This window comes from Taurulus bubalis (assembly GCF_910589615.1).
Source record: "Taurulus bubalis genome assembly, chromosome: 14".
Taxonomy (NCBI): Eukaryota; Metazoa; Chordata; class Actinopteri; order Perciformes; family Cottidae; genus Taurulus; species Taurulus bubalis.
Window position 1 is genome coordinate 23,041,276 of NC_136602.1, and position 13,753 is coordinate 23,055,028.

General features: G+C 44.6%; 1 protein-coding gene and 1 pseudogene across 2 annotated transcripts in view; both read right to left on the reverse strand.

Moving 5' to 3' along the window:
* The window catches only part of LOC306746693 (protein NLRC3-like), a 284,667-nt pseudogene that overhangs the window by 11,617 nt on the left and 259,297 nt on the right, over positions 1–13,753 (reverse strand). The gene's annotated exons all lie outside the window — the stretch shown is intronic.
* Positions 2,767–13,743, reverse strand: ctu2 (cytosolic thiouridylase subunit 2 homolog (S. pombe)). The gene is made up of 16 exons (XM_079229654.1): positions 13,469–13,743; positions 13,269–13,343; positions 12,980–13,058; positions 12,816–12,875; positions 11,829–11,889; positions 11,423–11,532; positions 9,630–9,877; positions 9,080–9,215; positions 8,834–8,965; positions 7,439–7,530; positions 5,811–5,908; positions 4,660–4,758; positions 4,365–4,467; positions 3,648–3,714; positions 3,476–3,534; positions 2,767–3,009 (listed from the first exon to the last, which is right to left on the reverse strand). Exons 1-16 carry the CDS (start codon positions 13,522–13,524, stop codon positions 2,964–2,966), a joined length of 1,521 nt encoding a protein of 506 aa, XP_079085780.1. The 5' UTR covers positions 13,525–13,743; the 3' UTR covers positions 2,767–2,963.

Below are 13,753 nucleotides of genomic sequence, written 5' to 3' on the forward strand. Positions count from 1 at the left end.
TTTGTCATGGCTTAAGGGTGAGGTCTGACAGTGCAGGACAAAAGCCCAGGTGAGCTCTCTGGTCTCTGCTGGGTCCTAGTGCTCCACTCTCTACTAACTTCCCCTCCACGTCAGTAAGAGTCCTGACAGACCCCAGATCAGACTGAACTCCTCTTCTTCTTTACAGTGTCATCATTCAAAGCAGCACACTTTTTTTATTCAGTCTGTATATTTAATATTCTTCTTTACTGTTTTTTATTGTTTTCTATTACTGTTTATTTATGTTACTTGATTTTTATCTTGTATTAACATGAGCAATGAGCAATGCTGCTGTAATCCTGTAATTTCCCCACTGCGGGACTAATAAAGGATTATTTTATTGTATCTTATCTTATCTTATCTTACTTCATCTGGACTTCAACATTCAAACTAACAGCAGCTTCCCTCTGTTTAATCACACAGGCGGCCATCTTGTTTCCCAGCTGATGTGTGTCAGCTGTAAACGATCACACATTCACAACAATCAATAACATCATTTCAACCAATCACAGCTCCACTTACTGAACGTTTAGCCATGGACTTCATCAGAGTGCAGCTCTCTTCTGTCCTCAGCAGGTCTGTGTAGAAAAGGAGCTTCTTGCTTCACTTCAACTTGCATCAGACGAAGTGAAGTGACGCAGCTTCTTATCCTTCATCAGAGAGAGTTCCTCACGTCACTATCAAAGTATGCAGTCTGACTGGTTGCACTGAGTCTCAGTCTGAGCTGCGTTCACAGGATCACATGTCATTGTGCACAGAAACCTCCTTACAACTCCAACAAGAGTCTTTCAGGATCAAATCCAGCATCTGTGGACAAATCATGACAACTTGTAAAGAGTGTCTTTAACAACAGACTGGACTCTGTAGTGGAGCATACGACTTCCTCATAACATGGCACCTTGAACTTTGACCCTTTTGCTCACCAGTGGTGGGCCGTCAGGGCCTGCTAAGCCTTCTCTGCTGGCCTAAACAGAATCACAAAGTTATAGCTATTTTATAATTTAATTGTTTTTCACAAATACACTACATGTATTATAATTAAATAAAGTGGTTCTGCGTCGCCATCTTGACGCCCGTCCCAAAGCTCTTATTCTACTCTGATATGAGGATCGAGGAGCGAGCTTCCAGGAAGTGTTTTAACGCTGGACATGCCCCCTCACTGTTCATCTGTTATGTGATTGGACGCTGCAGCTGAGCGGACTGATCGCTGGAGTTTCATACCAGAGACGATCACAGATTAAACTCAAGTTATATATTAAAGTGTTTTCTGAGTGACCATCTGGTTAAAACACTTTCTACAACATGTATCTTCCATTCAGTCACGTGAGGCGGATCCTTCCTGACTGTCGGTTTGATGAGTTACTTCATTTAAGTTGAACCTAAAACATTGAGCCTATACAAATATTGCAGTGTTGAAGAGAAACCACAATCCTATTGTGGTTTTATTTAATAATGTCACAATCAGAATAATTTCCTGCGTGTATAAGCAGGACACAGGACACAGTATAAATACCACAAACTGTGTATAAATACCACACACTGTGAATAAATACTCAATGCAGTTTGTTTAATGGGTAACAGACTAACAAACAGCTGGCGCAGGGAGAAAATCCACGGCCCGCCACTGCGAATAATATATGATAATATGAGGCTGTATTATACTACAAGTAAGGCCATATTGCCAGGGGAAAGAGCAGCGTACGAATGTACACATCTAACAGGGGTTATTATGTATGTATGTAATGCTGGAGTCCAAACAAACAGACAGTTATACACGAACCATCCCTTCATATGTATTCCTAAATATAGAATAATACATAAAGTACAACGACAGTCATTTAGTACTGCACTTCCATACAGTTGGGGGTCTTCAGCCAGGGATTAGAAATGAGTGAGCTCCAGTTTATTATGTTGTTAACATCAAACACTTCATTCTCTGCATTTTTATTTATTTATGCAGCAATTTATGGTGGAAATGTCTATAAACTGCTATAAGACCAGAGCCTCCTTCAATTGAATCAACATCAACATGAACGTGAACAGCCCTAGCATCGCTTTTGTCCTTTAGTTAGTCACTCACCTTGCATTTTTTTACTTTTATTATTTAATTTTCTTAAATACGCTATTTTATTGTATTGTATATATTGAGTATTTTTCATAGTTCATATTTGTATGTTTCCTATGTAACATTGCTTGCTGCTGCCACAAACTAATTTCCCCCTGGGGAATGAATAAAGTGTGTAATTTTTATTTATTTATATATATATATATATATATATATATATTACACACTTTATTCATTCATTATTCATTCCTTATATCTCTAGCTAAAGGAAAACACTAAATTCTGGGGTGGGTGACAATTCAAAAAGTATAGAAACAACGGTCCATTTCACAAAACTACATTGTTGAAGCATCCATGTGTTTTATCTGAAACTCTAATAAAACATGAATTATAAGTGATTGATCAGTATTATTGTTACACCCTTCAACACTGAAAAAGCACATGTGGGGACTGATGGAGTGCAGTGACTCTCAGGCCTCCACTACCCAGCATGCACTTGGCTGCCTGATGTCTGGTGGCAGGAGAATCGGTCCAGCTCACAGAGACCTGGTCCTGCAGGACGGAGCAGGCTATGGGCGAGCGAGGCTTCAGGGTTCTACGACGGAGGTTCACTTCTGACCGTCGCTATGGTAACTTGAGCTAGAACGAATGAATGAATGAATGAACAAACGTGGACGACTGCATGGAGAAGCAGTAAAAATAGAAACTTTATTACGCTCCGTTTGTAATCTAATAGTATGCGTGCTACGTTTGAGTGTATATTAGAATTAGGACAAGTTAGAAAAACTAAACCCCGCCCTCACGACATAAAGATCAATATATTTGCAGCATTGATATTTCTGGACTGTTGCAGCTTCACTTGGTCCTCTGGTCGCCTTCGTCACTCATCCAGCAGGAACTCACCGATCTCCTCCCTCATCTTAGACCTGCAGGACACAACACAAGGAGGTACCGCTTCTGTCCCACTTCTCTCCATGTTTACATCTGTGAGGTGTCATAATGTGGATGTTCCAGTACAGTGTTTGCTCATAGAGACCAGGACTTGGTTCTAGGCTGCATGAGCTGTTTAAAAAAAAGAAAAAAAAGTCTAATGTCGAATAAATAATACATCGAATAAATCTAGATTATTTTTCTGACCAGTATAAGTGTCTCCAGAAGTTATTTTTTGGGGCGTTCCGAGATTCTGCGATCTCATTGGTCCTCAGACTCTTCTGAAAGCGCGTCAGACGGCACATGTGGAAGCAGGGGATCATTTACATATGTTGTTGGTTATGGTGGGACCAAGGATCAGGTCAAAGTAGTAATTTTTCAATTTCTGAACCGAAAAACACGTTTTTTGGACTGAATATGCTTCCTAACATGTCAATGCTTGTTCATAAGCATCCTGCTCACCTCCTCTGCCTCCGCTGAGCCTCAGACAGGATGTAGAGCGGGAGACGGTCCACCGACGACTACAAGAGAGACAAAAGGGACACGGCACCAGTCTGTGAGTGAACATCAGCATCATGACATCACTCTGAGTGAACATCAGCATCATGACATCACTGCTCATGGCTCCACCCACCATGTCCCTGACGGTCAGCTGGCAGCTGTAACACAGCAGCCTCCTCAGGTAGCTGCTCTCCGGCTCCCTGCAGCACAAGACAGACCAGTAAAAAAAGTCAAACCAGAACATTCTGGTCCATCACCAACACAGACCACCCCTGACCACGCAGCTCTCGAAGAAGAAGAAAGAAAGAAAGTATCCTTTATTAATCCCCTTGGGAAAATTCTTCTCTGCATTTGACCCATCCCTGGATGGGGGGCAGTGGGCAGCCCTTTGGGGCGCCCGGGGAGCAGTTGGGGGTTGGGTGTCTTGCTCGGGGACACTTCGACATGTGAGCTATGGGGGGACTGGGGATCGAGCCGGCTACCTTGTGGTTGCGGGACGACCACTCATCCCCCTGAGCTACAGCCCTAACGTTCTTCTTGGCCTTTGATGTCGTGAATAAAGACCAGAGTCGTTTAGAAAGTTTGATCTGCTTGTTGACATCCGTTTGAAGGGACAATTCTTTTGAATTAAAGAAAAACACATACTGTTTTCTAACTTATTGTTTGGGCTCTTTGAGCGCCTCAAGGCGAGTTCCTTCCAGTCCCGTGGTAATGGAGAGAACATCTCTACAGCCGATACTCACACCAACGCCTCTAGAAGGAGAAGCAGCTGGACAGCCAAGAGGAGCCGTGAGTGTGTGTGTGTGTGTGTGTGATCCCTGATTAGATCAACACATCATTGAACACTTACTTGGCAGACGAACAGCAGCCCACACCACTTGCTGCTTTCCCACAATCCTCTGCTCCCCCAGAGGAGCAGCACTGTCCAGCAGCCGGTTCTGGCTCCATTGGCGCTGTAATAGAAACACAGGAAACCAACCTTAATGAAACTCAATTGAGGACTTTTAGGGTACCGTCGGATCCTGAAGGCCGGTGTATCATGTGACCTGAGCTGGAGGAGGTTCTTCCTGGTGCCACTAAACCAACGTTTTAGCTTCACTATACATGTGTGGACTGACGTTTGACCTGACGGCCCGTAGACTGACCTGGGTTTGGTGTTGGCATCGCAGTCCTGGGAGCTCCTGGAGATCTATTCTGCGAGAGCTGCTCTGAGATCAGCGTGGCCTTGAAGGCTGAAGCGTTCTCTGAAAGAGGACGAAGGAAAACGTCGTTACGTCTTCTTCCACACGACCGACACGCTGCTGCTGGAAACTTTGATGAACTATTCTCATCTTAAAAACAAGGGAAATTCTGCAGGTTTTTATTGTTGTATTTGTGTATTTTAAGTACAGACATCAGAGAGCATCTGAATTCTGTAAAACACAGCAACAGCACAGCAGGTTGTGCTGGTTGATGTGTCGTCTGTATTACCATCATCATATTTAATTAATAAATAGAGCCAGACTGACACGTAGTGAGACAATTGTGCGAGCACGGCCTGCATGGCTAACTGTGAATGAACAGATCTGCAAAAGCAAAGATCACATCGGTTTGTAGTTCGTCCTGTTTTATCCCAGGGCGTAGGTTTGGTCTCAGCATTGTAGGGACACAACAATGTCATTGCTAATGATGGTAATTATTAACAACATGCCATGAGTAAGACCTCACCTGAAGCTGCGTCCTCAACCTGCACTGCACCTGCACTATTAATGAGTTTCCTGAATGCATTTCAAAGTAATGCAGGTTTGCACTGTGTGGGTAGTTAGCCTACTGCTAGCTAACTAACAACCACCTGGATATCCCTTTTCATTTTGGGTGTTATTTTCCTATCTACAAAGTACAAAAGGGTCAATAACATCAAAGCTGAGACCAAACGAAATACTAATATGAGGCTTTATTATTTCCTGACGTATTTTAGTAGCTTACCGTGTCACGTCGTGTTTCTGACTCCACTTTAAATTAAATGACAGCATCTTGTCTCGCAGGCTTGAGGGCGCATTGGAAAACATGGAAATGGATTTTTCACTCTTCTAGTATAAAACTATGTTCGTTGCCCAGAAGAGTGAAACATCCATTTCCAAGTTTCTATACAATTACAGATGATAATACGAGTGAGTTTGCAAATATATTGTGCAAACCTTGGTCATGACTATGAACCATATGCAAACCTGCACCCTTGCTAACACCACAAGGTGATGAAGTGACTCCACTCCCTCTGGTACTAAAGAGTCTGGAAGAGAACCTTTGCATCGCTCACCAGCAGCCGTGTCCAGGGCGCACATGCAGAGCAGACAGCGGTCACGGGGGTCGGCTGTGGAGGAGCTCTGACCGGCCGTCTGCAGCTTCTCACTGGTCCTAAGCCAACACAGCAGAGGTTAATGACCTCAGGTATGGAGGCAAATGCAGGGCAAATGTTTTGTTCATTTGAAAAAAGATTTGAACCTGAAAAATCGAGTTTTTTTTTTAATTTTATTTTAAGGCAAGTAGACAAAGAAACAGTACAAGTACAATTGTGATACATATAGCCTTTTTTTCCCTTCCCCCTCCCCCCCCCCCAAGCATTCAGGTCAACAGTATCATTCAAAACAAACTCCCTCCCCAACCAACAAAAACAACAACCTCTTAATTGAGGAAACACAAACAAACAAAACAAAATCTAATGAAAAATAAATAAAAATGAATTAAGAATTAGTAAATGAACAGTTATATAAAATCAACGATACACGGTACACGATAGCTGCTCGCATCCTGGCTCAGCAAATGAGAACCTGCCCTAGCAAAAGAGTAACTGGACTTCAGCATTTGTTATTAGGTCAAGCACAGGCTCAGGGGTGGGGTGGGTGAGGGGGGCGGGGGGGGCGGGGGGGGGGCACCAAGGAAAGAGTCCGTAACAGCAGGTCATGGCATACTACAGCACCTCATCAGAAGAAAGTCCATCAAAATATCGAAGAAGAGGTCTCCAGCAAGCATAAAACCTATCAGAGCACCCTCTAAGAGTGAATTTAATTTTCTCCAATTTAAGGAGGAACAGGATATCATGTAACCATGCTTTGATGGACGGGGGTTGTGAAGATTTCCATAAGAGAAGGATCTTCCTACGGGCAATTAAAGAGGCAAAAGCAATACTATTGTCCTGAGTCGCTGAGGTGGCAAGGCTGTCAGGAGATCTACCAAAAATAGCTATGTGTGGGGATGGATTAACGATTATACCTAAAATGTCAGAAATGGATTTAAAAAAGGACTGCCAATAATTATCTAATTTGGAACAGGACCAACACATGTGAGTCAGGTTACAAGGAGTCTGGAAGCATCTACTACAGGCTTCATCCATTGACTCCGGATACATTTTAAAGAGTTTATGTTTGCTGTAATGTAGACGGTGGAGCACTTTAAACTGTATGAGAGATAGCCTAGCACAGCTAGAAGAGGAATTAACAGCCTCAAGAGCCTTTGAAAAATCTAGTTTTGTTGTTGAAAAAAATCAACAATGTATTAGAAATAAAACATAAGTGTATGAAGAGTTTTTGGGGTTAAATATAATTTTGAATCAGTTCTGTTTTTTTATAAAATATATTTTTACAGTTTACAGAAACATTTTTTTTTTTTTTTACAGTTTTGACTCTTTTCTTCAGGTTTAGATTTTTTTTTTCAGGTTTCAGAGTTTTGGCCCGGATCTGGGGTGGGGGCGTGGTCTAAACCAGAGGGGCGTGGCTTCAACTAAAGGGCGTGGTCTCATGAGTGACACCTTAACAAAGACCTCAACCACATTGCCTTCAGGTAACCTGGTAATTATGACTCACTACCTTCATACAGCATATTCCCGGGGTTAGCAGTAAACTAAATTGACTCTGTGCTCATGGACATGCTGGTGTGTTTGGGGCTGACCTGTAGATGGCGCTGACAGTGGAGGGGAAGTCCGCCTGCAGCTTGGTGACGAAGCTCTCCGTCAGACGCTGGATGCTGGACTTGTCTGTCGTCTGTGGGAAGGACACAAACACATTGAATGCTGACGAGCACCAACATTTACATAACTATTTAAACAACCTTTCAGAGCCGAGTTTCAAAATATCAAGCTGGGAGAAAATGTGAAGATTTGGGGCGGCCATCGATCTCTGAACCCACAACAGAGGAGCTATATTTATAGCGCCAGATAGCAAAGAGTGTCTTCCTGTGCCGGTCCACATGCTCAAACGTGATTGGCCAATACTACTCAGACCACAAAGGGAAACCACAATGTTCAGATAAGATCTCGTCCCGTTGCCTACGTCATTCTGTATTTTACAGTGTCAGACACTTTCATTTCCATCATCCTGGTGAATTTTTGTGCAATCATTTGAAGTGGAGGTGACTTTATTTATGCAAAGGTCAACACAAAATTCAGGTTGCCGACCGTCCGCCAGCAAATTCTGGCCCTAAAGTGATGTAGCTGAGAGCCGATGCTTATTAAAAAAAGTGTAACTTCCCCCAGGTCTGACCTTAAGTCCACCCACTGCATTGTGGGCGATGAAACCCCGCCCACTTCTTTACGTTAAAGGGCATCAAGACAGCGTCAACAAATATACAATAGCTTGGACAATATGGGGCACTGAATTTAATAAATGTACTGTTTATTAGACCACAAACAAGAACTCAGCAAGAATGCCCAGAGAGCAGAGAGCAGGGAGCAAGGGAGCAGGGAGCAAGGGAGCAGAGAGCAAGGAAGCAGAGAGCAAGGGAGCAAGGAACAGAGAGCAAGGGAGCAAGGAACAGAGAGCAAGGGAGCAGAGAGCAAGGGAGCAGAGAGCAAGGGAGCAGAGAGCAAGGGAGCAAGGGAGCAGAGAGCAAGGGAGCCAGGGAGCAGGGAGCAGGGAGCAGGGGAGCAGAGAGCAAGGGAGCAGAGAGCAGAGAGCAAGGGAGCAAGGGAGCAAGGGAGCAGAGAGCAAGGGAGCAAGGGAGCAGGGAGCAGGGGAGCAGGGAGCAGAGAGCAAGGGAGCAAGGGAGCTGAGAGCAAGGGAGCAAGGGAGCAGGGAGCAGAGAGCAAGGGAGCAGAGAGCAAGGGAGCAGAGAGCAAGGGAGCAAGGGTGCAGCTGGGTCCGCTAAATGAGTGAAACCACTCAGTGCTTTTGTCTTGTGAAACACTATGAGGGACTCCATCATCTGGACTAAGACAGCAAATCCTTCACTGCAGGTCAACAGCAGCTTCCCTTTTTCCCCTTCTTACCTTTCAAAATAAAAGCCCGACACATATCCACTGCATCCCAGAGGAAAATTAAGTTTCCTACTACTGCCGCTTCATCTTACCTTTGTGTCCAGGCCTGGCATGAAGACAGAGGGCACGCTGAACATGCGGTTGTAGAAAGCTATTTCCTTAGCCGAGTAGTCCCTCATCGGCCTCACCAGCATGACGTCCCCATACCTGGAGTCTGAGAAACCCTGTTCACACAAACACACTCAATACAATGCAACGGTATATCCGAGTCAGATTCCACATCCAATATCACATGAAGCGGCAAACACAACCCTCCCCGCCCGTCATGGCATACACACCGTGTCCTGAGCCAGCTGCGCTCCTCTGCCCAGAGAGATGCTGGTGAGCAGCTTGACAGACAGTCTGGTGCAGCTGTCTCCCAGCATCACCTTGCTGAAGCCCTCGCTGCGAGCCGTGTGCACCAGCAGGTGCTGCCTGAGGAGGACACACCCAGGGTTCAGACACATCCTGGCCAGTGGATTTCATGACTTTTCCATGACTTTTAACCAAATTTCTAGATGCCTGTATGTATGCCTGCTTATATTTTGAGTCTTTCTTTTAAAAGCATATTCATTCTTTCAAACTCAGCGTAAATAAATAAAAAACTCCGAACACATGAATATAACACATTTACATGACTTTTGCTAAACTTTGGGGATTTTATTTTTTTCAAGGACTTTTCCAGGCCTGGAAATAACCATTTTAAAACTCCATGACTGTTCCAGGTTTTCCATGAGCGGAGGTTTCCCATCGGAGGTGTTTTGTCACCAGTGATTGATGGCGTCTTATTCCCCATGACCCTTGAACTCAATAGAAAGCCCCATGAGGACGAGAGCGAGCCCTCCTGACCGTAGCGTGTTGAGCAGGTCTTCTCTGGCCGTCAGCGTCTTGGCGGAGCCGATCAGCTGCTGCAGGAGCAGCGTGCGGGCCTCCGGCACGTCAGCTGGAGGGGTTTCCTCCCGGTCCCGCGGCGTCTGCTGGCCTCCGGCGTCGCTCTGGATGGAGTGACCCACGGCTGCTTTGTAGGCGCCGGCTGCTCGCTCCGAAGGCGCCGCCGGGGCCGCCGCCACCACCACGGAGCTGGGGAGGTCCAAAACCTGAGAGGAGGTCGGAGAACACGGTCAATAACACGTTGGATCCGCTGTTGGCTTTTAGTTACACGTGTATGTGCAGCCTTTAGATACATGTGTATGTGCAGCCTTTAGTTACATGTGCAGCCTTTAGTTACATGTGTATGTGCAGCCTTTAGTTACATGTGCAGCCTTTAGTTACATGTGTATGTGCAGCCTTTAGTTACATGTGCAGCCTTTAGTTACATGTGTATGTGCAGCCTTTAGATACATGTGTATGTGCAGCCTTTAGTTACATGTGCAGCCTGTAGTTACATGTGCAGCCTTTAGTTACATGTGTATGTGCAGCCTTTAGTTACATGTACAGCCTTTAGTTACATGTGTATGTGCAGCCTTTAGTTACATGTGTATGTGCAGCCTTTAGTTACATGTGTATGTGCAGCCTTTAGATACATGTACAGCCTTTAGATACATGTGTATGTGCAGCCTTTAGATACATGTGTATGTGCAGCCTTTAGTTACATGTGTATGTGCAGCCTTTAGTTACATGTGTATGTGCAGCCTTTAGATACATGTGTATGTGCAGCCTTTAGATACATGTGTATGTGCAGCCTTTAGATACATGTGTATGTGCAGCCTTTAGTTACATGTGTATGTGCAGCCTTTAGTTACATGTGTATGTGCAGCCTTTAGTTACATGTGTATGTGCAGCCTTTAGTTACATGTGTATGTGCAGCCTTTAGTTACATGTGTATGTGCAGCCTTTAGTTACATGTGTATGTGCAGCCTTTAGTTACATGTGTATGTGCAGCCTTTAGTTACATGTGTATGTGCAGCCTTTAGTTACATGTGTATGTGCAGCCTTTAGTTACATGTTAAACAGATCAGTGTTCTCTAAAGCAACACGGACGTGTAAAAGGTAATCTAATGAAAGAACGTCTGAGGGGCTTTCGATTGACTGCATGACTCGTCCACATAACACGCCTGAAAGCGGATCACATGATCACATGACTGTTCACATACACTGTAATTTCCCCACTGCGGGACTAATAAAGGATTCTCTTATTTTACAGACATTACTGAGTGTTACATCTTTAATAATAAAAGGCCGTGCCGGATAGTTAAGATCTTCCTCTAAACACTCAAACAGACACATTTCGTGAATTAAAAAACAGCATAATTAGTTCCGTCTTCATGCTCACTTCACATTTACTTAAAAGGAAAACATACAAATCAAAGTTTTAATAGATTATGGGTCAAGAAATTTGGTCAACACACGTCCCTCACTGGTTTCCTCCGTTTCGTTGTCTCCGACAATGCAGAGAGCATTTATGCTTTAGTTTGTTTGCAGTTTCTTTGTGAACTTCACAGAGTGCAGAACACAATAAGCATCGATAAGAAAAGGAACGTCTGACTTCAGACTCCTCCGTAGGGCGATAGCGTCCCTGGACACAGTGTCGGCGGCGTGTCCAAACCTCTCCACTTCCGGGCGTTTAAACCTCCGGGGTAGTTTGGAGGCAGAAAAAGACGTGCGTTCTAAAATGGAGACGCGTCGTGAGGATGAAGCCTGACCTGTTCCAGAGGAACCACGAGGAAGGGGAACCCCGTCGCTCTGAACACCAAACGCAGCTCAGCCGCCGTCCTCCGTCTGTCCTCCACAGACTGACCCACAGCACCGCCCTCTGCAGGGAACACACACACACACACACAAATGGGTTCCATGACTTTTCCATGACTTTAAACCAAATGTCCATGAGCAAACATTTAGTGAAATCTGGGTGTAAACAGTAAAAAGTGAGTAAATGTAGTATTTAAACTAACAATGAGAATACAAAGCATACAGTAAACCTTAAATGACACAAATGAATGAGACAATAGTTTGATTAAAAGAATAAACATTTATATAGATGCCTGTATGTATGCCTGCTTATATTTTGAGTCTTTCTTTTAAAAGCGTCACTGTCGCTGTTGTATTTACCGTCGATGAAGACGATGCCCGGTGAGAATCTCAGCTTCTTGTGAGCATTCTGCCTCAAGCCCTAGGGAGCAGGAAAGGGTTTCAGTTAGGAACAACCAGACGAGGAGTCGGCATGGTTCCACTTCCTGTTCCCTCGCCTCAAAGGCAACGGGCTCTTTAATGGTTAGACGTCTGAAGTCAGGTGGGTGAAGTTAGCAGCTTTGACGTGTAACGTCAGCTTCTTACTTTACACTTCAAACATCATAAAAGGTGTTCCTTTTTTTTTAAAGATCATCTTCATGAACAAAAATCATTAACGTTCATTTGACAGAGCTCATAATCTGCAATGATCCAAAATCCAATGGAGGACTTCTTGAAAAAGCATCCATGCGAGGCGCTAAAGATGCTCAGCTGGAGGTGAGGCTGGCATCACCCTGGAACCAAATTTGTCTCTAGACTTTTTTTTTTCCCCCTGTGTTTGAGTCGTCATAGGAACCCCCAAATGAATTCCAATACTTGTGTTTATTGTATGTATTTGTTCAGCAAAGTCTTGGGAAAAAAAATGTATATCTGCAAAAAAAAAAAAAACCTCACTTTTGATCATAACATGAACATCCAGCACGATATGAGCAAGATTTCCCAAAAATGCCTCCTTGAGCGGTCACAGAGTTTTTCTAACTGTATTGGTGCCCTAACAACAGCCCACATACTAATAACACAGCTTTTTGGAAAGATTAGGACCGAAAGAATCAGAAATCATATTAGAACACAGCATGTGGGTGTTCAAAGTTTATGTAAATACTTAAACTTAACGGTTACTTTAATCATGTTTCACACCAGATGCATCTTCTACATTGTAGCAATTTAAATGAAGTTCAACAACGATGTGGTTCCGGAGATAATATGTTGTTGTTTATACCTGATAATAGGCGCAGGGAGATTTTCACACCCTGTTTTTAAAGGGTTAAAAGAAGAGAAGACAGACGACTGAAAGATGAACCGGTTTACCTCCTGGACCTGAGCGAGCATGGAGCAGGAAGAAGGACCTCCAGACACGGCCAGCAGCACCTACAACCAGACAAGCCCTGTTTATGCATGTGTTCATGTGTGTGTGTGTGTGTGTGTGTGTGTGTGTGTGTGTTGTTATTCAGAGGATAAAGCACACTGCTTACCTTCTCTCCGGGGGAAAGGACTCTGTTTTTTCCCAGCATGGCTCTGAACTTATGGATGAAGTATTCCTTGAAACATCCCCTAACAGACATGACATCAGCGTGAGGGAAGAAGCCACGCCCACAACAACACACCGTCTGTCACGGTGAACACGTATGACGTCAGACACTGGACAGGGTTAACCACATCATATCTATAGAGTACAGAAGCTAGAGGCAGGTTACAGCACATACGTGTGTTTATAATGCGTCATGCATGCAGCCTCCTCAGGCGGCCATGACGGCGTCTCACCTGCAGAAGGCGTCTCCCGCTCTGATGACCACGGCTGCTGCCGCCTCTTTGCACTTCACACATTTCTTGGAAACACTAATGAATGGAGGAAAACACACGTTGAGAAAAACACAACTCAGGTGCAGAGAGTCATACTTTAGGTTCATCATGTGCCGTCACACACACTCACGAACACACACACTCACTCACTCACAACCTACCCGGGCACCTCTGCGCGCTGCAGCGGCTCGTGGTATTCTTCGTCCACCTGACACATGAGACCACTAAACGAGCTGACAGGGTCCTGAACCCAGAGACTGCCTCAGGACCAGTAGAACAGAACCAGTAGACCAGAACACCAGTAGCAGGACCAGTAGACCAAAACACCAGAACCAGTAGAACAGAACCAGTAGACCAGAACACCAGTAGACCAGCACCAGGACCAGTAGACCAGTCGCAGGACCAGCAGAACAGAACCAGTAGACCAGCAGCAGGGCCTCTGGCTC

Bases quoted from the DNA above. Each gene is read 5' to 3' on its own strand.
- ctu2 (XM_079229654.1), bottom strand. From the start codon at position 13,524: ATGTGTCAGGTGGACGAAGAATACCACGAGCCGCTGCAGCGCGCAGAG. The intron at 11,890-12,815 runs GTAAACCGGTTC...CCTGCTCCCTAG, and splicing joins TGCTCGCTCAGGTCCAGGAG to GGCTTGAGGCAGAATGCTCA. The intron at 5,909-7,438 runs GTCAGCCCCAAA...GTGTTGGCTTAG, and splicing joins ACTGTCAGCGCCATCTACAG to GACCAGTGAGAAGCTGCAGA.